This window comes from Chanodichthys erythropterus, chromosome 24 (genome assembly GCF_024489055.1).
Source record: "Chanodichthys erythropterus isolate Z2021 chromosome 24, ASM2448905v1, whole genome shotgun sequence".
Lineage (NCBI taxonomy): Eukaryota > Metazoa > Chordata > Actinopteri > Cypriniformes > Xenocyprididae > Chanodichthys > Chanodichthys erythropterus.
In genome coordinates this window covers 26,792,459-26,820,289 of record NC_090244.1, presented here as the reverse complement: position 1 = coordinate 26,820,289, position 27,831 = coordinate 26,792,459, and the positions used below count along the sequence as shown (strand labels likewise).

The 27,831-nt window shown below is 37.6% G+C and overlaps 2 protein-coding genes across 2 annotated transcripts; both read left to right on the top strand.

The window, feature by feature from the left end:
* The first annotated feature begins 217 nt into the window (after window positions 1–217).
* On the top strand, window positions 218–17,607 carry LOC137014819 (protein NLRC3-like). Its single transcript, XM_067379333.1, has 12 exons — window positions 218–331; window positions 929–1,036; window positions 1,128–1,208; window positions 1,303–1,419; window positions 4,361–4,456; window positions 4,542–4,613; window positions 7,683–7,720; window positions 7,827–9,615; window positions 10,075–10,248; window positions 10,542–10,715; window positions 11,822–11,882; window positions 17,479–17,607. Exons 2-12 carry the CDS (start codon window positions 969–971, stop codon window positions 17,605–17,607), a joined length of 2,799 nt encoding a protein of 932 aa, XP_067235434.1. The 5' UTR covers window positions 218–331; window positions 929–968.
* A 92-nt stretch (window positions 17,608–17,699) lies between these two features.
* On the top strand, window positions 17,700–23,046 carry LOC137014817 (ribonuclease inhibitor-like). Its single transcript, XM_067379332.1, has 6 exons — window positions 17,700–17,758; window positions 19,726–19,899; window positions 20,058–20,231; window positions 20,340–20,513; window positions 21,366–21,539; window positions 21,982–23,046. Exons 1-6 carry the CDS (start codon window positions 17,700–17,702, stop codon window positions 22,097–22,099), a joined length of 873 nt encoding a protein of 290 aa, XP_067235433.1. The 3' UTR covers window positions 22,100–23,046.
* The last annotated feature ends 4,785 nt before the right edge of the window (window positions 23,047–27,831 follow it).

The following is a 27,831-nucleotide window of genomic DNA, read 5'->3' as shown; positions in this document are numbered from 1 at the left end:
AGTGCGGTGTGTTTTGTGGTATATTGCACAGTTTGATAAAAACACTTAGTCATCTATTGGTTGGGCATATCAGGAGGAACGAGGAAGTTCATACAGGTTCAGCAGAAACATGAGCGTGAGTTGAGGAGTTTTCATTGCTCCTGCTTTAATTGTGGGCTGTGCCTTTAAGAGAAACATTTGTTCAGAATGATTCAGAGGTAAAATGTAGTATAACTGCATTCCATTTTATATAACAAGAGGAAGGTGACAAGAAAAATGATACTCACAAACCACAGAGAAATGGGAACCTATGTTTGTGTTTTCATAAGTAAGCAGAAATCCATAATGTGAGGTGAGTAATAAAATATGATTGCAGTTTTAATTTGAAACATTTATACATTTATGCAATTTAACGTACTTTAGCAACATACAGTTATACATATCATGGCTCTTTTAAAACTCAGACAGATGTGCAGATCTGCGTATGTTCAGAGTAATGATTATACTATATTATGCATTTTATTTAAATTTTTAAAACATATATTTGTATGCAATCAAAAGATACTTTAACACTGTTACTTGTGCACATTTCACATGAGCAACTGTTAAAGTTAAACGTTAAAATAAAAAATTAAAATAAGTTGTTTCAGAAAAGAAATACACTTATCTTTATATTAGTATCACTGAAATGCTACATCTCCTGTATAATGAAACAAATACATCTAAACAATGTCTCATTTTACAAACTCTTAGCCCACAACTCATATAATTGTGGGAATGAATCTGTGTCATGTGAAAACAACAATCAGTTCTCAAAGTCTCAATGTAGTTCGTTGTCACGCAAACAGCCTCTTTGTGAAAGAATTCTGTCACTGATAGTTTTTCTTTCAGTGGTGATTTACATCCATGCAGTCAGTCTGTGACGGTCTCACAAAATCTGTTGTTTCAGGTTTATCTAAATAATGCCTGTATACTAATCTAGACTAGTCATGACTAGTCATTCCAGCAGTAAAATGAATGAAGATGTCGGCCCTGCTGTTGAACTGGATATTTTAAGGTTTGAGCTGTTTCCTGATTATTCACTTGATTCAACACACCATGAATATAAAACATATCATAAAGTGCCAGCTCTGGATTTGTTTTTAAAGCTTGAACAAGCCAAATAAATCTGCTCCACCGGGACCAAGTCATGTGTCTCTGGGAAATGAGTCTTTGCCTTCTCAACACCGGTGAGCTCACAGACCCCGTCTCTGATAAACATGTGCCTCAAACAAGTAGAATATCATGAAATCTTGTTTCCATTAAAACTTTCCTTCATTTTAGGTTGATTCATCGTGAGGACTCTGACTTCTCTTTGCCCAGCGGTTTGTCAATGAAAAGTGAGGAGTCGAAGGATCTTAGAGTCAAGTTCAGCAGAGAACCAACCCGTACAGAACTGAAGTATGTTAGCAATGTGTTCTAATTATAATCATTCTAAAGGTAACAGCTTTTGATGCATTTATATATTTATATGAGTTTTCAGACCAGTGTATATGCACAGAAAATCTTGTTTTGCCTTGCTTCACAAGAAACCTGATGGCCTAACATACACACAGCTGACTATAAAAATACAAATTTTACAAAAATTATTTTATATTTAGAACGATTTTTTATTGTTATCTTTATAGTTATCGTTCTTAGTGGGAACGGGCTTTATAGGAGTAATTTCTGTTATAATTCACATGCCATCATGTCATCCCAAACCCGTGTGAATATTTTCTTCTGTAATAAACACCAAAGGAGACATTTTGGTCAAGGTAAATACAAAAAAGTAGACAGGAAGTTGGTGATTTTGTGTGAATTTGAATTTGATTTGTAACAATATGCACTTTATTTTAAAAGTCATGATGCTCCTGTAACGGAGCTGGATCCAAATGCAAAGCTTTTATTAAAAGTGAGCGTAGTCGCACAGGCAGAGTCAGACAGGACCAAACAGGAACAGCAAAGGACAGGCAGAATCATGGTCAAGATACAAGCAGTAGATCAGGGCTGGCAGATATCGTTCACAGAACAGCAGACAAGGCAAGGGTCAGGACAGGCAGCAACGGGTCGATAACGGTTAACAGGCAGGAACGGTAACAACAGACAGGATATAAATGCTCAGAAATATAAAACTAGGTAATGTGCTAAACTGTATGTGGCAACAGGTGATTGGTGTGGAGTGTGTGCATGTGACTGGCAGAGAGGATGATGGGAAATGTAATCCGGGAACTGTCATGATGATTATGACGGCTCCACACGAATTCATACACCAATTTAAAAAAAAAAAAAAAAAAAAAGTAAAAAATGAATTGACAGGAACCAAGGGATGTCAAGCTCCAAAAAAGCACCATAAAACTCACATAAATATCTTCAGAAGCCACAATAACCATGTGAGAGAACAACACAATTTCATGGTAGTTCATAACTATTTTATGTTCTGGTGAATTGATAATTCGTATGAATTTGTATAATCTCATTTACATTTTTGTATGATGTGCTTACACACAGGAATGTTCAGAGGTGGGGATAGGGGTGGACCTTCATGCTTACTTTTTTATAATAATCAATTAATACGAAATCACCACCATATAAAATAGTTATGTTTTCTCTTTTGAGATCAGGCTGGATTGGAAAATTATCAAAATTAAACTGTTTACTGAAAATATTTCTAATTTCAACTTCAAACTTAAAAAATTTGAGAACCAGTGGTGTTTGAAGTCATTAATTTGATCAGTTTGAAATGACATGACGTAGAGTTTTTTTTAGGTGAACTGTTTCTTTAAAAGCAAAATGTGTAATTTTTGTGCCACCAGTTGCAAAATAATTAGAAATTAAAGCTGCAAGCAGTGATGAAAGGGCCCTCGCACAAGGGCTCACTGCCACCTGGTGGCCTTAGGAAAACAGTGAACAGTGGGCGATAGTCATTTAAGCAGATAAATAGAGGAGAAATATGGCAAAGTCATTTTGATGCACCACAGTTCCTGCTGCCAGAAGGTGGCACTTTGACTATAACTGAATATTGCCATGCAGATGTCTTCAGGCCAGGACTATTATCACATGTGTAAAGTTTGGACACTGAGTTACAACAGCTGCCTCTTTAATGGTGAAACATCAGACTTTGTCAGGCCGCCACGGACAACCCGTTCAACAAAAACTCAAGATCAAGATCAAGCAATCGCTAAGGCCTTAAGATTAGACTGACCAAATATGATGTTGATCTAGTTAAATCTCTATGAGGACTTCATTAAACTACAATGTCTGTAAATGGCGAAAACTGCAATACATTTTGCAGAGAAAATTAAAAATATCTCACTTTCTGTGTACATATGTCTACCAAATTTCATACCTGTATGTGAAACATAGCATGAAGGGCGCTTAATTGAAATTTTGTAGGTGGCGCTATCGAGCCATTTTGCCACACCTAATTCTGAAACCCATATCAGACTGCAATTTTCGTTCCATTGACTTCCATTCAAACGCATGCGAATGCGTTAGACCGGAAACGCAAGCTCGTGCGAAAAATTTCGCTTTTCGCTGCGTTCCAAAGTTCAAGTTTGGTGAACTCTGACCTGCGAATTCGCATCACGTGAAGACGTGCGACCAGTTAGAAGATCGATTTGTCACGGCATGACCTCTTGGCTGAATTAAAAGAATTATATTTTTGCAGTAAAGTCGAGTAGGTTCTGTATTTTTACATTTTAAATGTATTGCTTTAAGTTATGTGTTGAATTCATGTTTATAAAAAAGACGCTGTAAACCGTGACGTCATATCACAACCGTTACAGCATCCGAAAAAATTTCGCACGTTCAAAGTCTAGTGTGACCGCGGCTTGACTCGTGTGCAAAGTTTCATGAGCCTGTTTAGGCCCTCAAAAATGCGATTCATTTCGGAGAAGAATAATTGACGGAGCAATTACAATAGGGTCCTCACACCATCATCTGTGCTCGGGCCCTAATAAGTTTCTCAAACACTTCCCCAGTCTTCCATTGGACGAAAAAATGAAAGAAAGGTTGAGAGAGCGGCTACTCAGATAACTATCAAAAACCTGAAACGTGTTTACGTGGAAATTAAAATCATCAGTTTTCAAAATGTCAAAATGTAAACAGACGTGCATATTGAAATGAATGCTGTTTAAGATGTTTACATGTAGAGCAAAATTTGGTATGGGCAACTTTGTGATGTACTGATCAGGACCCTTAACTGACCTTTTTTCTGGACCTGGATATATTAAGTTTTGGTCTGTTTTTTTAATTTGTTATATGTACTCATACATCCAACAGAAATATACAACAAAACATAACGTGTTAGCACTGAATTTCGTTTATTAATTTATTCATTCATTCATGTTTGTTTTTGGAGTATGAACAAGCCAAATGAACCCACTAAATCGAGTCAAGTGTCTCTCGGGAATCAGTCTTCCCCGTCATACTTTAAGAAGGAAATCCCTGAACACAGGTGAGATTATAGACCCTTATCTAATAAACATGTGAATGCCGCCTCAAACATGAATTATGTTCTAATAATAATTTCTTCACTCTAGGCTGATCGGTCGTGATCAGTCGATGGATTATCCTAAGAACTTCAGCAAAGAGCCACTACCCACAGAACTGAAGTATGTTAAAAATGTGTTAAACAATTTAGTGTGTTTGTCTGATTGAGAAGTACACAAATGTTTTTGATGCATTTAATAGTATATTTTTATTAGTGCTGTCAATAGATAAAAAAAAAAAAACTAATTAATTGCAGTTTTTTTCTGTAGTTAATTGTGATTATTTGCAATTAAAAACTTTGGATTTTTTTAATAATTTTTAATTTGTAATAATTTTACAGTTACTCTCCAAATTAATGTAGCAACAACTTAAAGACAGTATATTTTAAATATTTGTTTATTGGCATCTTTTTATGAATGAAGGCCAGTATCATTGATATTATTACTGCTACTGATGTCTCTGTAAAATATATATATATATGTTTACATTATAGACATTCAACATTACTGTAAAACTAAAAGCTGTCAATTTCAACATTTATTAGGCTTAAAAAAATAACTTTTAATTTAAGTGAACTTAAATGAAGGCATCTCATTTTCTCACAACTCTTTAAGTTCATTTAAGACGTTATTTAACTCATTTAGGACTGCTCTTAGGAGGATATGCGAGAAAACTGGCATTTTGGCATAATTGTGTGTGTTATTGTTTGCTCAGCTGGTAAAAATAAAACCATACACTGCGTTCCAAATTATTATGCAAGAGACAAATCAGTAAGATTTCTGTACAATAAACATTCAGATTTTAGTTTTTCTAAGAAAATGTTTGATCGTTTATTTATCCATGTCTTTTTAGATAACTGGTATCAATCTCAGATAAAATAATTTGCCATGGAAACCCTACTTAGAGGTTGTTCCACATTATTAAGCAAGTCACAGTTCTCATGCAATATGGGGAGGAAGAAAGATCTTTCTGAAGATGAAAAGCATGAAATGGCCCAATGTTGTGCAAAAGGCATGAAAACAACTAATATTGTGTGAAACTGAATGGAGATTATCAAATTATCATAAGATTTGTGAGTGATTTCGAGCACAGCAGAACTCGGTCAGATAAAGGCTTATTAATGAAAGTTCCTATCAAAAAAATGTATTATATTAAAAGGGCAGCTTTAAAAAAGCCAGTGTTGAGCAGCAAACAGGTATTTGAAGCTGCTGGTGTCTCTGGAGTCTCAAGAAGCTCTCCATGCAGGCTGGCAGTTGTGCATAAAGATGCATTTTAGCCACTCCAAACCATACCTCACAAAGAGAAACATTTACAGTGGGTGTTGAAATACATGAAGACTCATTTTTAAATAGTTTTATTCACTGACTAATGCTGCTAATGCAGCTTCAAATACCTGTTTGCTGCTCAACACTGGCTTTTTGTATATCTGCCCTTTTAATACAATCATTTTTTTTGACAGGAACTTTCATTAATAAGTCTTTATCTGACCGAGTTCTGCTGTGCTCGAAATCACTCACAAATCTTATGATAATTTGATAATCTCCATTCAGTTTCACACAATATTAGTTGTTTTCATGCCTTTTGCACAACATTGCACCATTTCATGCTTTTCATCATCAGGAAGATCTTTCTTCCTCCCCATATTGCATGAGAACTGTGACTTGCTTAATAATGTGGAACAACCTCTAAGTAGGGTTTCCATAAATCTGGCAAATTATTTTGTCTGAGATTGATGCCAGTTATCTAAAAAGACATGGATAAATGAACGAACAAACATTTTCTTAAAAAAAATTAAATCTGAATGTTTATTGTACAGAAATCTTACGGATATGTCACTTGCATAATAATTTGGAACGCAGTGTATGTACACGCATACAATGAGCGCACTTAGTCCAGCACACAGCAATGTTTTGGATGTTCGTTTAAGGGTTAGTTCACCCAAGAAATGAAAATAATGCCATTTATTTTCAACACCCGTAAGACCTTTGTTAAACTTCGGAACACAAATTAAGATATTTTAGTTGAAATCCGATGGCTCAGTGAGGCCTGCATTGACAGCAATGACATTTCCTCTCTCAAGATCCTTTAATGTACTAAAAACATATTTAAATCAGTTCATGTGAGTACAGTGGTTCTATCTTAATATTATAAAGCGATGAGAATTTTAATATTAATATTATGGAGTGCCAAAATAAGGACTTATATAGTGATGGCTGATTTCAAAACACTGCTTCATGAAGCTTCGGAGTGTTATGAATCTTTTGTATCGAATCATGATTTGGATCGCGTGTCAAACCACCAAACTGCTGAAATCACGTGATTTTGGTGCTCCGAACTGCTGATTTGTCACACTGATTCATAATGTTCTGAAGCTTCCTGAAGCAGTGTTTTGAAATCGCCCATCACTATATAGGTCGTTATTTAGTTTTTTTTTGGCGCACCAAAAATATTCTCGTGGCTTTATAATATTAATATTGAACTACTGTACTCACATGAACTGATTTAAATATGTTTTTAGTACATTAATGGATCTTGAGAGAGGAAATGTCATTGCTGGCTATGCAGGACTCACTGAGCCATCGGATTTCAGCTAAAATATCTTAATTTGTGTTCCGAAGATTAATGAAGGTCTTACGGGTGTGGAACGGCATGAGGATGAGTAATAGATGACATTATTTTCATTTTGGGTGAACTAACCCTTTAAGTTCTGTCAGAAAATATACGGCATAAAAGTCGACTAATTACGTTGTGAATGTATCCCTATGCCTTTATGTTCAGCATCTTTAGTTTCCGTGTTAAAAATGCCAGCGCTCCGTGGACCAGGACTAATGTATCATAAAATTAACCAATAGAACTGAACTACAAGTGTGAACAGACCCCAATACTCTTATGCTACATTACACTGTAAGTTTTCAGATGCCGTACATTAGTTTTGTGTGTAGAACAGACCCTTATTTAAGTTGTTTTTTACTGAAAAACCTTCACCACCAATCAACAGTGGTGTTGATTGGATTAATTTGAAATAATATACAGGTATACAGCAGATGATGCAAAATATTAGTTCTTTGGGTGTATTATTTCTTTAAAGGTTAACTGTGTCATTTGTTGTTGATTGTGAATAAAGCTCTTTTTCAATGGTATTGCAAACTGTAAATGTTTAGTTTCATTTACATGCCTGTTTTATCTTTCAGAATTCAGCAGAAGGAATCAAGGTCAAATGTTCTAAATGGTATTCATTTCAGCGCTTTCATGTGAATTTTTAAATCTAGATTTGTAAATCTTTAAATGATCTAGTCATTTTTCATTCTAACTGCATCTTATGTCAAACTTCACAGAGGATCTGACATGTCAGCTTAAGAGGGTGTTGAGGAACAGGTGTCAGTGTATATTGGAGGGGAATGAAGAGCACAGCAGCCCCTCTCTGCTTGATAACATCTATACGGAGCTCTACATCACTGATGTTGGAAGCAGTGAGCACAGCGGTGAACACGAAATCAGACAGATCGAGATGATATCTAAACATCCAGCCTCAGTAGATGCACCAATAACAGCTAATGATATCTTTAAAGCTTTTCCTGGATCTACTAAACAAATCCAAACTGTGCTAACCAAAGGAATCGCTGGCATTGGGAAAACAGTGTCCGTGCAAAAGTTCACACTGGACTGGGTTGAGGAGAGAGCCAACCAGGATGTCCAGCTGATATTTCCACTTTCCTTTCGTGAAATGCATGGATTTAAAGAAAGAAAAGTTAGTTTGGTACACATTCTTAAGCACTTCTTCTATTTAAAAATAGATGCAGAAGTGTTACGCTCAGAGAAATACAAAATAGTCTTCATCTTGGACGGACTTGATGAATGTCGGTTTCTTCTGGATTTTCAAAACAACAGGAGTTGCTCCAGTGTGACAGAATCAGTCTCAATCGGTGTCCTACTGACAAACCTCATCTGCAAGAACTTGCTTCCTTCTGCTTTAGTCTGGATAACTTCACGACCAGCTGCCGCGGGTCAAATACCATCTGACTTCATTGACAGGGTGACTGAGGTACGAGGTTTCAATGACTCCCAAAAAGAAGAGTACTTCACCAAAAAAATAAGCGATCCAGACTTGTACTCCAGGATAATCTCACACTTGAAGTCTTCAAAGATCCTTCACATCATGTGCCACATTCCAGTGTTCTGTTGGATATCAGCTACAGTCCTTGAAAAGATGTTTCGTGATTCTGAGGATAGTGAAATTCCCAGGACTCTGACGCAAATGTACACACACTTCCTAATTTTCCAGATCAAGCAAGGGAGTCACAAATACGATGGAATTTCCAAAGAAGGTTTGAAGTGGGATAACCAGACCACGTTGTTGCTTGGAAAGCTGGCATTTAAACAACTTGAAAAGGGTAATTTATTGTTCTATGAGGAAGATTTGAAGGAATGTGGCATTGACCTCAACGTTGCATCGGTGTATTCTGGAGTTTGCACCCAAATCTTCAAAGAAGAGGCGGGACTACATCAGGAGAGGGTTTTCAGCTTTGTACACGCAAGTATACAGGAGTTTTTGGCTGCGTTGTATGCTTTCCTTGTGTTTGTCAACAAAAAGCGAAATGTCCTCTGTCAGACGACAAACGCTAAAATCATAAGTACTTTAAAAAAACTATCAATGCATGAATTTCTGAAGTGTGCTGTGGATAGGGCTTTAGAAAGTGACAATGGACATTTGGACCTTTTCCTTCGCTTCTTGTTGGGACTGTCACTTGAGTCCAACCAGACTCTTCTTCAGGGATTGCAGACTGAGGTGCTGAGCGATGATGAAAGCAACATGAAAACACTTCAATACATCAAAGAAAAAATCAGGGACCACCCTTCAGCAGAGAAGGCAATAAGTCTTTTCCATTGCCTAAGTGAACTGAAAGATAATTCTCTGGTTGAGGAAGTGCAGGAGTTCATAAATTCACAGGGTTTTTGTGCTGGAAAGCTGTCTCCTTCACGCTTTTCTGCTTTGGCTTACATACTGCTGACATCTGATCAAGATCTAGATGTTTTTGACTTGGCAAAATTCATTCATCCGAGCATGAGCTCGAATGAGGGACTGTTGAGACTGCTGCCAATAATCAAAGCATCCAGATCAGTTCTGTAAGTATCTCGCTCTACTCAATTATGCAAACACAGATGTGTACGCTTAGCCAGCATATTCCAAGCATACAGTCCTGTTGTACATACTTAACATGCTTTCTTGAATTATTGTGTTGATAACCTCAGTATCAGGTTGCGATAAAATTACCTTCAAATGTGATTAAACTGGACATGGTATTATTCATATAGCTAATTATTTCAACAGTTTAACAAATGTAAATTAATTTACTCAGGAAGATTCCAAAAGAAAACTAGCACCCATTGCGGCAAAGCTGAGAATACAGTGCATGCTTGCGTTATTATGAGTTGCATTGGGAAAATAGCTTGTGAAAGTGAGCTCATGTAACTTGATACATTCACAAACTTGCAGAGCAAGTTTTAGGACTTATATGAGATAAACACTTAAGTGTTTCTTGTAATGTAATGTGAATCTTTTAATATGTCCTTTTTTCCCTTCAGATTGAGGTGTTGTAATGTGACAGAGAAAGGCTGTGTCGGACTGGCCTCTGTTCTTAGTTCAAGTTTCTCATGTCTGAGAGAGCTGGATTTGAGTTCTAACAATCTTCAGGATTCAGGAATAAGCAAGCTTGCTGCCGGACTGGGAAATCCTGAGTGTAAACTTGAGAGTCTGAGGTAGGAAATAGACTCTGAACTCAAACTCATGATATAGGATGTCGAAGAGATTTATGATGGCAAAAATTGCAAACTGCTTGCTAATTCCCAAATTACAAACTATAAGTCTCTGCATTTGAGTCTCAAAACCTGTTGATGTGCTGAGATATGAAAATAAAATGATCACAGATGGGTTGTCCCTCTGGAGAAACATAAAAAAAAAATCTCCATTTGCCCTCCATTTAATCACACTACTGTCTAGGAGAAACAACTAACATATTTAATTGTTTTTCTTTTCTATCTTGGGGTTGCAGACTTTTCAATTGTAGCATTGGTGAAGATGGCTGTGCCTCTTTGGCTTCGGCTTTGAGATCAAACCCATCTCACTTAATTGAACTTGATTTGACACACAACAATCCACATGATACAAGTGTGAAAATGCTTTCTGATGTTCTGACAGATACAAGCTGTAGACTGGAAACACTAAGGTATGTTCGAATATATAATATGTGGGCACTAATATATATAACAATTACTTCCAACTGGATACAATAGCAGTGGTAAAAGTGTTATTTAAAAAAACTGTCCAGGCTACATATGTAACCTGGTCCCCTGAGAGGAGGAATGTGGCATTGCATCATGGAATTGATGTGTCTGAAGCATGTGTTGATACACGCCAATTTTGATTGGCTACAACAGTCAGGTGACATCACAGGTGCGCCAACAGGCTATTGAAGGGGTGAATTGGAAATCATAGTTTTTTAATTCTGGTATTTAGGTTACAGGCAATATCTGTATTTGGTATCTGAGAGGTGACCAGTGTTAATTTTGACAGTAAATTTTGATTTAGTTTTAGTCATAGAATTTTGACTAAAATGCCATTTAGTTTTAGTCATATTTTAGTCATCAGAAATTGTTTTAGTTTTAGTCTAGTTTTAGTCGACTAAATATCAAAAGATTTTAGTCGACTAAATTCTAATTTAGTTAAATTGTAATGCATTAAGTAAGTATTTCTCTAACAGTACACAGATCCTATTCACTGATATAGGTACGTCTGATATTCCACAAACTGTTTCTGTTCACTTAAGACAACCAACTGTACTTTACTCGCCATAGCAAGTTTAGTTAAAAGTTTTAGTAATTTTTGGTGTTTATGTTTGTTTTTGCTTTTAAATGTCTATATAGTTTTATTATTATTATTGTTATTATTATTATTATTATTATTAGTTTAATACATGAGGTTAAGCTAAAGCTTGGAAACTAGATGAAAATAAATAAGTTTACATTTTTATATATCGGCTATATTTTTTATTTCAGTTAACGTTTATTTCAAGTAATGAAGATTTTTTATGGTTTTAGTTTTAGTTATCTATAATAACCCTTATACTTGTAAAATATATTGAATAATGTGTCAAATAATGTTCATAGTCTTTCCTTCCTGTGACAAGATACAGTAGTTTACTATGAATTAAATAGAAATTAAATTAAATACAATAAAATAACAAATACAAAATAACAATAATGACCAGGAAAAAAATAATAATTATATACCATACTGAAATACACCGTGACTCTTATTCTGAAATGTCTGCAGACTGCACTGTAGCAGGCTGCTCATGAGGGAAATAAAATACAACCATCTAAACCGTCTTACGGTAAGTATTCAGACCCCCTTAAATTTTCCACTCTTTGTTATATTGCAGCCATTTGCTAAAATCATTTAAGTTCATTTTTTTCCTCATTAATGTAAACACAGCACCCCATACTGACAGAAAAACACAGAATTGTTGACATTTTTGCAGATTTATTAAAAAAGAAAAACGGAAATATCACATACTAGTATCGGAAATACCACTGATACCAGAAAAAATTCTAGCATCGGTATCGGCGAGTAATTAAACTCATGTACCAATCCGATACCATTTTCTTAAACAATATCTAGTTGTGCCTGCTATCTTTGCTTAACGCAGCAAATCGGAAATCAATTCTTCTCAGAATGCAAACACAGGAAGTTGTGCTGTGTTGCCATAAGCAACCACTGTTTAGAGCAGCGAAGAAGTGAAAAACAGGGTTATTTATTAGAAATAAAACTAAATAAGATGCTAAACGAATTAATTTAAAGTGAATCTGAAGCATACCTTTCTCATTCGGCACTGTTTCCATTTTCGAGACGAATACTAAATTATTAGACTATTTATTATGTAAGCTTTGTACTTCACTCGTATTATCGACATCATGCTTCACATAACAGCACAGTCAGGCGGTGGTCACAGGACGGCAGATTGTATTACAGAATTGAATTGAGCAGTGTAAAGTTTTATATGTTTGGTTGATTGTATTTCATTTTAATATTTAACAGCTGAGCTGCGATATCAAGTAAGCAATGCAAGAATTTGTGTGCACGAGGCGCCGTCGCGACCACTAGAACGTTTTTTCCTAAACTGTACTTTGTAATTTATGGTTTATGCAGTGGTGTAGTCTACGTGATACGCAGGTATACGCCGTATACACACTAGGAATGTTCAAGGATTTCCGTATACCCACTTAAAAATCGAGAGGATACGTAACCATCCAATAAATCACAATACGAATTGTGGTTTGTTGTTTTTGACATGAAACAAAGTTTCATATTTCAAATTCTGCCCATTTTACACTGAAAAAAAAAAACAAGACAAATACCGCTTTGGCGCTCTTTGATGTGTCATGGCCGCTGTATCGCCTCATCAGTTCAAGAGAAGCGGCAGCATGAAGCGCACATGAACTGATTCTCTCCTCCGTTTTCATCCTCCTCCGTTTTCATACTAGTTACAGCGCGAAATAAACATGAACGAACTTCTAGAAGGTATGTTAAAAGATACAGAACAACTTAATAAAATCCATATCATGTCTTGTGTATTAGCGTAATCAGGTGAAAACTGCGGAAAGACGCTTGTAAACAATGTCACGTAACGTCAGATTTAGGCTAATGTTACCTCAGAAGAGATTTCAATATTCAGTGAATATACTCGTGACCAAAAAATTAACTCTAGAGAGGAGCATTTAGCTAAATATATGCCCCATATTACATATTAATTATATTTTTTAATGTCCTTTATTGATGTCCTATATAATGAATGTTTGAATAAATCCGTCAAGTTGACAGCCACCATTTAAATGTTTATATTTCAAAAAATAAATTTCAAAAAAATAATTTTAAAGTTAGTAGGCCTATTATAACTTTAATATTACAAAAATGTCCTTGTGTAGTTTAAGTTTGTATACAAATCAGTTAATTTTACCTTCAATATGAATGTAGTACCAACTATATATTTTACAGCATTAGTTGAGAGATTTTTTTTTTTTTTCTTGTGAAAATTTGCCATGAACTGTACCTGATATACAGTATATCCAAAATAACTGACACTAAATCGGCTGGAATATGGCTGGATTAAAATGAACCCAAAATATGTAACCCAGAATTTTGTAAAAATAGTTGCAACTTGAACTCTTAATTGTGCATTGAAACTTGCCAGCTGATAATGCTCCAGGGACCATATTCATAACATCTAAGGCTATCTTAACTGGCTGAGTTAGATGGTGATTGACATTAAACAGTAGAAAATCAGTCCAACGAAGCTTGGGCACACCAGATAACACGTCAGCAGCGTCACTGCGGAGTTGTGAACGCGGATTGACAACAGACCCGGAAGAGAAGACAATGCTAAATAAAGTCGTAGTTTTTGTTATTTTTGGACCAAAATGTATTTTCGATGCTTCAAGAAATTCTAACTAATCCACTGATGTCTCATGGACTACTTTGATGATGTTTTTATTACCTTTCTGGACATGGACAGTATATCGTACGAGCGATGGGAATTTCACAGTATACTCACTACAAAAAACTAGACTACACCACTGGGTTTATGGTCATAATTTTAAAGCCAGACATAATTCATACATTTACAAAAGACATTTAAATAACAAAAACAAGCAGAATGTCTGATTCCTTTCCTAGATCGCTGGAGTGCGCCACAATGAACCACTTTCGTTTTGTTAATATGTAGACCTAATTATATGGTGAAATATTTTGTGTAGCGTATAGGCCTAAATATTCCCTTTTAATGTGTTATGTTAGCCTATAGTTTTATTCTGAACCGCTGCATGTGCGTGATGTGGCGTTGTGTGAACTCATGTTCTACATATCCTGTAATTTTCGCTGGTTTCAAAATGCACAACAAGGTGCATATTAGCCTACTTGACATTAATTTTCACTTAAATGTAGGCCTAATGGTGACATATATCATCGGAAAAACTAATGCCAGGGCATTGCCGTTGTAACTTACCTAACCTATGATGACATGACAGCTGAGCCTGAGCACGTCAGCGCGGGCATATCTCACTTTAGAGCGTCAGCGCAGGCATTTCACTCACGTTGGATGCGTCAGCATCATATTTGCATAGGCTGTTTATTTGAATTCGTGATTGGTTGACTGCCAAAGCAAAATATTAAATAGAACGAAAAAATAACGTTATTAACCGGTTAATGGCCATTTCAAATGAGCGTTTCTGTTCAAAGCGATTAAATCTGATTCAGTTTCCGTTTCTGGTTACGTTCTGGTCAAAATTTCGTTCGTTTCCGGTTTTCATTTTCATTCCTTGAACCAGTTCAGAGCCCTGCACCCTGGTATCGGATCAGTACTCGGTATCGGTCGATACCCTGAGCTCAGGTATCGGTATCGGGAATGGAAAAGGGGTATCGGAAAATCTCTAATAGTGAGCAACAGCCACTGCAGTATTTGTTTGCACAACTTTTTTAAACGACTTGCTTTAAACAACTGTCGAACAGAACTTGAAAAAAGAAATGTCTGTATTGTGGTCAGTAGATGAGGTGGCAGCACAACTATAATGATCAGTATAATCCCACCCACTTTGAAGTGTTACTAACTGCAGTGGAAAAGCAAACCGAGCCAAGCCGAGCCATGCCGTGCCGAGTCATACCACGCAGTGAAAAAGTGCAATTTGTCAACTGACTGAACTTCAACTTTGACTCCTGGTCTACACTGAGCATATTGGTCTCTTTTTGTGATTTAACTCCACTATACTACAAAAGGGCACCTAGGGAAAACATCATCAGTTTCAGATTGTCTGAAGGAAGACGTGCAGGCATGCCTGAAGTATGGCAACACAACTCAGTGTCTCGTTCCCCTTCTCAGGGAACCAGGGTACATACTTAAACTAGACATTCCCTTTCAAAGAGGAACTTAACAATGCATCATGAAGTTGACACTATGGCAGGGTTGCCAGGTTTTCACAACAAAACCCACACAATTGCTACTCAAAACTAGCCCAAAACTACCCCAACTGTATTTCAGGGGGTCTCCTATTAAAAACCAGGGTTCCCTTGGTGAAATTTGCATTCCAGGGGATAAATATCTAAATATGGGAATGTTAATACCCACTGTGCTATACTGAACAAATGCCTTTACACTGTGCTGTGAAATCAGCTAAGCTGTTTCCAGATATTGCCATACAGCACACCTAGTGACCTAGATCTTCAGTGTCTGGTGTGTGAGGATCCGAACTCAATACCTCAAATCCTCATACATAACTGCCCCAGGGCAGCGCTAGTTATGGTGAACACAGTTTCGGTGCATCCACTCACAACTCCCAAGGGAAGGGGGGCAGAGCGAAGCACATGCCATCCCTAACGTCCAAACCTCAAGCAATAACTCTCAGGGGTAAGTTACCAAAGGGAGACAGAATAAGCCTTCCTTTTAGGCCTGGAAGAGGCCTCAGGAGAGAGCCATGCTTTCTCAACTGCTCGCTCAACCTAAGGAAAACTGCAAAGTTCTTCAGAGTGTGGTGAGAGACCACTAAGAAAGGAATGCCTTAGGCATCTTCCATACTCTCTTACTGTCTATCACTGGTCATCCAAAAAGGGGTGTGAAAACCCTGCCTGACAACATCTCACCTCCATTTGGAGAGAACCACACCCATGGCTATAAGAAGAACTTCTTTCTCCACCAAGTGGCCCTGAGGCTACTGGTCACCCAGTCCTATGGTTCTAATAATTAGATGTAGATTATACCTCTGCCTGGATACTGGTAGAGATGGCAGAAAATTGGTAGCAATGGCATCAATGTCCACCATTATGCTCTGTCCTCCCATTGCTCCTCATGATCTGGCAGGAAACCATATTAACAAAGAACCATTATTATGTCTACAACCTTGTGGCGGCATCCCAAAAAGGCCCAAAATCACTTTCACTGACTTTTACCTTGACTGTTACCTGCTGGTGGCATGACCTGCCTAATTTCACCTGAGCAGCTGAGTCTTCAGTTGTCTTGCCAGCAGCTATCACCCTGTTGTCCAAGACCGGTTGCCCACTGAAGCTAAGCAGACCTCCTGGGAAAACTAGGTAGCTGCTGGTAGAGGTGTTAGTGAGGCCAAGAGGGGGCACTCACCCTGTGGTCTGTGTGGGTCCTAAAGCCCCAGTATAGTGACACTATTCTGTCCATCATGGCCTCCTAATCATCCCCATATACTGATTGGCTTTATCACTCTCCTCTTGACCAATAAGCTGATGTGTTGTGGGCATTCTGGCACAATATAGCTGCCGTCGCATCATCCAGGTGGATGCTGAACATGGGAGGTGGTTGATGAGATTCCTCCCTTCCATATGTAAAGCGCTTTGAGTACCCAGAAAAGCAGATCATCATCCAATCACCTCAGGAATCACCAGATTGAACACAGCAGATAGGAGCACCTGTCTCATGACGAGAGAGAGAGAGAGAGAGAGAGAGAGAGAGAGAGAGAGAGACAGAGCAAACAAAACCACATCCAACACACACATGTACATAATTATAAAACACATTGGATACATCCTTGGATGTAACATTTCTCTATTGTAACATTTCTCTATTGCCTCTGTTGTTCTCCTCATTTGTAAGTCACTTTGGATAAAAGTGTCTGTTAAATGATTAAATGTAAAAGTAAATGTTGGTCCACACTATCAGTATCGACAGATGGGGGAGTGAGACATGAGCGTCGGCCATGCCCATTCTACTCTACTGTACAGCCCATTTGTACATGACTACACAGGTAAACAAAATGCAACCTCTGCATTTATTGGAGGGGCAGACAATTAGGAAAGTGAGACGCTACTGGTGGTTCTTTTCCATTCTGTGAACAGCCCATTCCCTTGATCACAAGGGAAGTACATAATAACTCCTCTATGTCCAATATGCAAATGTGATTCCATGGAAAGCATAGGCCTCCCCGGACTCCAAGTATGAGAAGAGCGACAGATGTGAGTGTGGGACACAAGTGACGTACTGTGCACCATCCTCACCTGTACTAGCCCATCCCAAAACTGAGGGAGCATATCGCTACCACCCCTGAACTGACTGTACTTGAGAATGGCGGCCAAAAAAGTGAGATAAGAATGCAATATTGTTCACTTTTCCTCTTAAGTTCAGCCTAAGTAAGTGAATATGGAGGGTACTTACACCACAGAGAAGGTGACAGATGAGGAAGCAGGACATGAGAAGCAGTACTGCCTGCTTTCCTCTTCTGTAACAACCTATAAATATGCTCTATATTCCCAGTATTAGAACAGTGATAGAAGAAGTGGGATGTGAGTGGCGGTATTGCCCACTTCCTTCATCCATATATTAATTGTGAATACAGAAGGAGCACATAGCTCCTACCAATGTACTCCCAATTGGGTATTGGGAGTAGAGGGTGATAGATAAGGGGTGAGCCGCAAGTGGCTGCATTGCCTGCTCTCCTCTTCTGTAATAACCCTTTCTATCTGTAACACAGTTCGTAAATGTGGGAAGAAGGAGGCGGGAACCGGCGAACATTCAACGTAACTTTTAATTCAAAATAAACATAGAACAAAACGAAAGTAATGCCGGCAGACCCTCGCGGACGTCTGCCGGCCACACAAACATAATAAAACACCCGACACACTGCCGCTCGGTCCTCAGCCTGCCAAGAGGCTCTTTCTCGCGGTGCCATGCGGTGGCACTGGACGCACGGTGGACGGCCCGATCCTCGACCGCCTCCTGGCGGCCGGCGATGGCTCCTCCGACTGAGGGCAGCCGGCAGCGAGTCCCCCGTCCCCTGCTCCTCCCCTTCATGGCGGACGGCAGCAGGCTCCGGCCCACGGCAGACGGCGGCGACTCCTCCGCTCCCTCCAGGTCCAGGACGGCAGCCACCCCACCTCGTCCCAGGAGCACGGCATCCGGGTCTCCGTCCCACCTTTCACAAGGCTCCAGCACCACCGCCTCGGGCAGCCTCTCGCGGTCTTCACTTCCGCGCTGCCCGAACTCCGCAGCACCGCGATCCCCCTCAGCAGCGAGGGCTCTCCGACAGCATGTCCCTCCTTCCTCCCGGGTTTCGGCACCAATGTAACACGGTTAGTAGTTGTGGGAAGAAGGAGGCGGGAACCGGCGAACGTTCAAACAAAGTTTAATGTAAAATAAACAAAGAACAAAACGAAAGTAATGCCGGCAGACCCTCGTGGACGTCTGCCGGCCACACAAACATAATAAACCATAAAATAAAGTCCAGGCCTGGTCCTCTCTCGTCCTCCACGGTCGTCGCTCCTCCTTTTATGCTCCCGGAGCTCCTCCGTGAGAGACTCAAGGCCGGAGCGCCTCCCAGGTGATGCTTGTTATCACTTGCGCCACCGGCCTCGCGCCGTTCCCTCACGGCTCTCGCCCGCCCTGGTCGCCACACTATCTATTTCGGAGGGAGCATATAGCTGTCATTTGCACATTTCTAAACCAAAGGTTGACAGAGGAAGAAGTGAGACACAAGTTGCGGGATTGCCCACTTCATCTGTAACAGCCTGTTATATGGCACAATCCCTTTTTCTGTCTGAATGCAGCATGTACTATGTGCATGGCCAGCCCCCTCAAGGGCTAAATGATTCTGCTCCACTCCTAGACAGATAATGCATAAATCATGTGTATCATCTGGAGGAATATATCTTGTACATGATGTGACATACCTCCTAAATCTAGTTGACATGCGTGATACTTTCCTTTCGATCACATGCTAGATTCCACACACACAACACACAAATGACTTCCTGAAGTAAAAGAACCTGATGACGTTTTCCTTAGGTTCTATAGCCTGCTGGCAGGTCTGTGATGTCACCTGACTGCAGTAGCCAGTCAATAGGGGCATATATCAAGAAAAAAGAACAGATGCCTAAGAGATTACCTTTATGCCTTTTTTGTTCTCAGTATCTTATGTCAAATAATTGATTACATTTGTAAACTGAATAATACATTTAGAATGTATTGTTCATAAACTTATTAACATCAACAAATTTATGTGATAATGTGTACTTTATAACTTATCATAGAAATGTATTTTGCCTTTGCATTTGGAATTTCAGTAACAATCCCTTATGAATTTCTATGGTATTGCCAGATTTTCAGTACTTTTAACCACATCAGGTCAAGTTGAAAAGTTTACAAATATAAACTGAGGGCTTTTTTTTAGGTTGATGGGCTGTGAATTGACAAGAAAAAGCTGTGCTGCTCTGGCCCAAGTGCTTCAGTCCTCCTCTACAAGCCTGAAACATTTAGATTTAAGTTTGAATGACCTTCAGGATTCAGGAGTGGAACTGCTCTGTGTTGGCCTAAAGAACCCTTCCTGCAAGCTCAAGAAATTGAGGTATTACAAGTAATCAAGACTAATCAAGTAGAGTAACACACAGCCCACATGGCAATAACATGATGCTGTTAGATGACAATCTGATTCTGAGGAAATAATGTCACATTCTGTGTATCAAATGACAGTAGTTCATGTTTGTTTGCCTTTACTATTTGCAGTCTATCTGACTGTAAAATTACAGCCAACGGATGTTCTGCATTGTCATCTGCTTTAAAGTCTAACCCATCACACCTGAGAGAGCTGGATCTCAGCATTAATAACCTCACAGACTCAGGAGTGACACGTCTGTTCCCTGTGTTTGAAGACCCACATGTTTGTCTAGAGAAATTATGGTAACAGGCCTCTAGATTCATGTGAACATTTCACAATTAACAAGTGAACATTTCACAATTAACAAGTGAAGCATGATGGACTTTTTCATTGTTTTTTGCTTCTCTCAGGCTGAATAATTGCAATCTCACACATGAAAGCTGTCAGGTGGTGGGTTATGTAGATACATCCAAACACTTGGGTCTGAGAGAGCTGAACCTCAGTGCTAATGACCTGCTTGACTCAGGTTTAAAGCAGCTTTCAGTGGGAGAATGTCATCTTCTATTAGGACTGCAGTCACTAAGGTAATAAAGATTTCTTTAACCCAATAATGAAAATTCTCGTATCATTTGCTCACCCTTTTTAATTGTCTGGGTCTATGTTACTTTAAGGGTGTGTTTACTTGGCATGCTTGGTTTGATTAAAATGAATCCTGGTGTGATTGCTCTGTAGTGTGGTTCATTTTAATGAGTGTGAGCGCTGCCATCTGAACCCTGGTGCTCACCAAACAAGCAGACAGACACCGCTGAAAAGATGGTTCTAGGTCTGCTTCCAAACAAACTCTTGTAAATGAACCAAAAACAGGACATGATGTCACAAGATGCAACCCTAAAGGGACAGAATGCTCAAGCATACCTGATTTTTCTCGACATAGTCGCGATGTTGCCCATTACAGTTCGGTACAGGCATCAGAACCGTATCTACTTGCAACACATCTTCATTTGTGAGTGTGACAGCTCTTCGCTAGTTCTCAGCTGGTCAAAATACCATCAAATAGCACACACCATTTATTTTTGGGATGTTTGTTAAGTTCCGTCTTGAAATATATGTCATAAAAGCCAACCAGTCAGGTTGTGAACGTATCCCTGTGCCTTTAGGTTCAGTGTCTTTAGGTTCTGTGTTAAAAATGAGAATGTGAAAAAATGCCAATGCCAAACAAACCAAGCAAATCGTAAAAAAAAAACAATAAAAACCAATTGTTTGGGGTTTCTCTGAGCCCTGCATTGATTGGGGAAAGGGAATGAGGTGAATATTTTCAAATTGAACCATGTGTTGAAAGGTGGATCTGTACATTACAAAGAACATTTGACTGTTTTTACTTGTTCAGAAAATGTGATTTAAAGTAATCTTTTTTATAATGGCTCAACCCTTTGCAGTGTAACATACTGTGGGCTTACAGCACAGGGATGTGCTGTTCTGGCATCAGCTCTCAGCTCTAAAAAATCACAGCTAAAATCACTGGATATCAGAGGAAATGAACTTTCAGATTCAGGAGTTAAACCGCTCTCAGATCTGCTGGAGGATCCACACTGTGAATTAGAAGAACTGGAGTAAGTGTTTAAAACAGCATACTTCTTGTGCTATGCCATGATAGTTTATACCTTATTTAAAAAATTTATGTTATTATTTAAATAATAAGACAGGATTGGATTAACGTATATATCTTTTGATTATGTGCCACATAAAAAAAAAAAACTAAATGAAAAGTTCCTGCCACATTTAACAGAAACAAAATCACAAAATTAGCAATAAAATTAGTGATTTTAAAAATACATAAATATACATGTATATTTATATATCTAAAAATATATAGTCTATATATACCAATACCCTCAAAAAGAAATTAAAAAACAAAACAAAAAAACAGCACAAAAAATTTTACCATTATGTATAAATACTTTACAACTGAAATAATATACACATTTTACATTGCAGTAATGAGATTGGCAATAAACAGTTACAAATGGCTCATTTTGTCTTTCCTCCTCACAGATTCATGGATGGAATAATTCCGATGACTACGAATGTCTCCCACAAACAGGATGTTCTACCTGTAAATCCAACAAAATCAACAAAACAAAAAACAAAAAACACATGCGTGTGCTTTTAAGAAAAGAAGTGACTGTGTTATTAGTTTATTTAATGTTTTCAGTGAGTTGAACAAGTTTGTTCCCAGCTGTTTCACATCAAACCAGTCAAACAGACCTGAAAGAGGGCTATATATTAGCTCTATATACACCGTTGTAAGTAAGGTGTCAGTGTCATTCATCATCTGAATTATTCAAACCAACAAAGAAAGGACATCATGGAAAATGCTACTAGAAAAAAATTGTATGGAACATCGGTATGGAAAATGCACCATGTGCGTGACATGGCATCACTGATACTGAATACATCACACATAGTTCTGTGCTTGAGCAGGAACAAAATGTCATTAGATGGTTGGAGTTTAGGATCAAAGGAAACTATGAGGACTAGCAGGTTTGATGGGTTAGCTGCATGTACAGATGTTTTAAGACGTGTTACGTGAATGTAGATCCACATCAGCTGCATCTTAAAGACTTTTCTTTCAAACAAACATATTTTTGCATTAATAATTATTGTAGTACAATTTTGTAGTACATATGTTGTATATAGTCAGTTTTATAGTAGAAATTATTGTAGTTGAAATGTAGAATTTATTTAGAATTTTTGTGACAGCTGCTAAATATGTTGACTTGGCACAGTGTGAATTTTAATTTAATGTTTACTGTAAAATACTACCTCTTCTGAGATCCTAAACGTCTGACTCTATAATTTATCCATATGTCCGTCCAGTAACGACCTAACAACCAGCCACAATACCCTAGCAATCGCCTAGCAAAGTTGTATGGACAAGGATAAACTTTTTTTGGTACTTTTTGCGGAAATAACTACTATAACTACTAATTAACTACTTAAATGGTTAGTTCACCCAAAAATGAAAACTATCCCTTAATTTACACACCTTCAAGCCATCCTAGATGTATGACTTTCTTCTTTCAACCAAACACAATCAGAGTTTTATTAAAAAAATATCCTGGCTCTTCCAATCCAAACTTTCTAATGGGAGTGAATAGTAACTGAGATTTTGAAGCCAAAAAAAGTGCATCCATCCATCATAAAAGTAATACATATGGCTCCACATGGTCGCTTTACTTCAGAAGTCCTTTATTAACCCACTGGAGACATATGGATTACTTTTATGAAGGATGGATGTGCTTTTTTGGGTGTCAAAATCTCAGTTACTATTCACTACCATTACAAAACATGATAGAGCCAGGATACTTTTTAATATAACTAACTCTGTTTGAATGAAAGAAGAAAGTCATATACACCTTGGATGATTGAGGGTGAGTAAATTAGGGATAATTTGAACGAACTCACCCTTAAAGTTAACATTAACTAAGAACATGAACAATACTTCTACAGCATTTATTACTCTTAGTTAATGTTAACTTCAACATTTACTAACAACACATCAGTTGTATTTGTTAACATTAGTTAATGCACTATGAACTAACATGAACAAACATTAAATGACTGTATTATTAACTAATATTAACAAAGATAAAAGGGTTAGTTCACCCAAAAATTATGTCATTAATTACTCACCCTCATGTTGTTCCAAACCCGTAAGACAAATACTCTGAGAGCCCTCTGGCCCCTCTATAGACAGCAATTTAATTACCACTTTCCAGGCCCAGAAAGGTAGCAAAGACATTGTTAAAATAGTCCATGTGACTACAGTGGTTCAACTTACGCTGTTTATGTTTTATAGACATTGCAGCACTTCCAGGTTCTACGTCAGAATGCCGGCTCATTATTGGCTGGCTCCTGCATCAGCATCACCCGCATGTGTTGTGCTGCTCATGTGAACAGTGTCGGCCCACCTGGAAGACCAGCACTGTGATAACAATGTAAACAGCGTAGAAGACTGACAGGGAAGAGAAAAGATTGTTGAATAAAGTCGTTATTTTTGTTTTTGTGCACAAAAAGTATTCTCGTCACTTAATAAAATTAAGATTGAACCATTGTAGTCACATGGACTATTTTAAAGATGTCTTCTGGCCTGGAATCTGGTAACTAAATTGCTGTATATGGAGGGGTCAGAGGGCTCTCGAATTTCATCAAAAATATCTTAATTTGTGTTCCGAAGATGAACGAAAGTCTTACAGTTTTGGAATGACATGAGGGTGAGTAATTAATGACAGAAATTTAATTTTGGGGTGAACCAACCCAAATACTGAACCAATAAATACTGGAACAAATGTATTGCTTATTATTAGTTCATGTTAGTCAATACATTAACTAATGTTAACAAATGAGACCTTATTGTAAAGTGTTACCTTTTTTCCCTGTGTTTTTTGCACATAGACGACAACATTGTCAAAACTATTCCTATTCTTACGGATCAACAAAAATCACAAATTAAAGGTGCTCTAGAATCTAAAATTGAATTTACCTTGGCATAGTTGAATAACAAGAGTTCAGTACATGGAAATGACATACAGTGAGTCTCAAACACCATTGTTTCCTCCTTCTTGTGGAAATCTCATTTGTTTAAAAGACCTTTGAAAAACAGACGAATTTCAACATAACACCAACTGTTAGGTAACAGTCGGGATCATTAATATGTACGCCCCCAATATTTGTATATGCCAGCTCATGTTCAAGGCATTAGACAAGGGCAGCCAGTATTAACGTCTGGATCTGTGCACAGCTGAATCATCAGACTATGTAAGCAAACAAGAACAATAGCGAAAAATGGCAGATGGAGCAATAATAACTGACATGATCCATGATTACATGATATTTTTAGTGATATTTGTAAATTGTCTTTCTAAATGTTTTGTAAGCATGTTGCTAATGTACTGTTAAATGTGGTTAAAGTTACCATTGTTTATTACTGTATTCACGGAGACAAGAGCCGTCACTATTTTCATTTTTAAACACATTTGCAGTCTGTATAATTCATAAACACAACTTCATTCTTTATAAATCTCTCCAACAGTGTGTAATGTTAGCTTTAGCCACGGAGCACCATCAAACTCATTCAGAATCAAATGTAAACATCCAAATAAATACTACACTCACATGATCCGACGCATGCATGCAGTATGCATGACGAACATCTTGTAAAGATCCATTCGTGGGTTATATTAGCTGTGTGAACTTTGTAAATGCACTGTATTATAATCGAGAGCTCGGGGGGGGCAGGGAGCACGCGATTTAAAGGGGCCGCAGCCTGAATCGGTGCATAGTTAATGATGCACCAAAATAGGCAGTTAAAAAAATTAATTTTAAATTTTTTTTTATTTTGAGCTGACACTTCACAGACACATTCAGGGGACACCTTAGACTTATATTACATCTTGTAAAAACTGGTTCTAGGGCACCTTTAATGTTTTTGTAGTTTACACAGAGACCATATCGGTATCCTTTTCAAAAACTTGCACTTTGAAACCCATTTTCAAATGTTGTCATGTAAATTAATGGCCAAAACGCATAAAAAGTTTTCCGTATTTAGTTGAAAATTGTGTTTATCAAGTTATCAAAGTTCGGCTTTACACGCATTCCTTTTAAAGTTTAATTAATAATTGTCATTGTGCCACATGTTGATTTATTGATATTAATGTCATCAAATAATAGTCATTGTAGAATGAAGCATTATCAGTAGGCTCTTTAGTTTACAAAATAATGAAACTAGCAATAATATTGCAAGTCTCTGTGTTAACAGTAGAGGGCAGTACAGGATCTGTAGGAGGCTTGCTGCATAAAATAAAAACATGCTTTCCAAGGAATATTTTATGATTATATTCTTTATTTGTCAAGATGTCAAACCTGCCTTTGTTTCTTCAAGCTGTAATGTTGCTCTCACATGTATAAAAATGCAAATGTTGACATTTGTCTAAATGAATTTAAGACTGTGAAAAGAATGTAACTCATTGGAGACAATACACAGAAAAAATACCCAGTATCATCAAGTGTTTCATATAAATGTTTATTTATTAAATAAGAAAGGCATCATTTCATTAGTCATTATAGTCATCACAGCATCTCTTTTCTCATATAACATGATAACATTGCAGAGTTTGGCAAATCATTCACTGCACACTTTTTGTTTTGAATATTGCATCGGCAACATTTGATTAAGTATTTTATCTATCCCATACAAAACAACTGTAGAATTAGTTTGCTTACTATAAAAGCCAGAAGAGTTTTGAGGCCTCATGGCCTACGTGACTATGATTACAAGGGCCAAATGTTTAACTTGGCCACTAAGCATATTTTGCAGGTAGTTTTCCACTAGACAACAGGTGGCTGTGAAATGAATAGGATCATTATTAAGGGTGTCACGTGAAGGCTTCTTGCCTCCGGGGAGTGTTGATTGTCTTTGATACTTTGATGTTTCACTTTGTCTATGAGAAAGGGTTGACCATCAGTAAATTAAAAGATGTAGACTAGTTGTCAGTCGACCACCCTTAAAGATAATTATTTCTTGCATAAGCAACACCTGCAGTTTAGTGATTGAGGTGGAAATGTTGGGAAGTACTTGGGAGACTCCAGAAAGAGAAAAGGAGGAGAGCACCTGTAAATGAGACTATGGGAAAAAACTGTAGGGGTGAATCTTACCAGAGAATTATGCTTCTTTGTTGTGATTTAACAGATCAGAAAAATTTATAAGAACTGCGCCTTGGCCAGAGAGATTCAGATGTGCAGCTGGCATCTCACTTTTTTGCTTGTTAATAAAGTTAAAACTCCTGGGACCTGGAAATTCGACTCTGAGAGTGACCAGAACTGAAAGGAGATTGAATTTGCCACAATATACTAAGTGCACAAAATTAAAAAGTGCTACAATTTATTTATTTGTGAGTGCATTTGATGCCAAACTACACTGGTTTAACAGCACCTGCATCTCATTCCCAAAACAAACCATTTTGAACCTCGAGTCATTCACATGGAGAGTGATTAAAAAAAAGAAGAAGAAATTGAAAAATACAACAATAGAATATAGTAAATTTGGCATAACACAAATAAATGGTCTATAAAGGCAAACTTCATTTCTAAAACAAACAATCTACAAACTATGTTTATTTCTTTTTAAAACATGCAGGCAATATTAAACAGTGATTTCATAATTAACAAAGGTAAACAATATATGTCCATATGATTCGGGGACTGCTATTATCCCATCTAAATTCATATGATTTTATGATCTAAATTCATGCTGTCCAGCCAGTGCTGTATACCAAAGAAAAATAATTATATCTAACACAAGCTCTAACCCTTTGAGGTGCGTAATGAGCAGGTAAACTGGTCCTAACTAAGCAACATTGGCACCTGTCACCACTTTGACAAATAAGAGTCGTCACACCTGAGATTAAACACACAATATCTGTTACTTGTAAACAATTCATTAGCCATGCAGTCAAAGATAGAATTCTTTTTAAAACCAAGAAATGGACAGGAAGTTCTTCTATTGTTCATCTCATGGTCAATGTACAAATAATCTACAGAAGTGGTTCAATTTGTAAAGTTGAGCATAAATGAGAAAGAGTGCCGTGACAGTGCCTGAATCCTAACTGTATGGGAAAACATTCCCATCCCATACATGGTTAAAATTTGATGTGTTTTCTGCATGATTTATATAGATAATACAGCATAGATGCAGCGTGAGTGGGTGTGAGTTTGAAGTTGACATACTGTCATGTTAAATAAATGAATTCAGAGCTCTGTGCCTGTGTTTGAGTTATTTTTTCCTGGGGTTGCTGGGGTAAAGGCTGGCTAGTGTATTTTCTTGCTGAAATATGAAGAATTTTG

Coding starts and splice junctions, on each gene's coding strand:
- LOC137014817 (XM_067379332.1), top strand. CDS start 17,700: ATGGAGGGTACTTACACCACAGAGAAGGTGACAGATGAGGAAGCAGGA. Junction 19,900..20,057: donor TGCAAGCTCAAGAAATTGAG/GTATTACAAGTA, acceptor TACTATTTGCAG/TCTATCTGACTGTAAAATTA. Junction 21,540..21,981: donor TGTGAATTAGAAGAACTGGA/GTAAGTGTTTAA, acceptor TCCTCCTCACAG/ATTCATGGATGGAATAATTC.
- LOC137014819 (XM_067379333.1), top strand. CDS start 969: ATGACTAGTCATTCCAGCAGTAAAATGAATGAAGATGTCGGCCCTGCT. Junction 7,721..7,826: donor AAGGTCAAATGTTCTAAATG/GTATTCATTTCA, acceptor CAAACTTCACAG/AGGATCTGACATGTCAGCTT. Junction 11,883..17,478: donor ACCATCTAAACCGTCTTACG/GTAAGTATTCAG, acceptor TGGAAAGCATAG/GCCTCCCCGGACTCCAAGTA.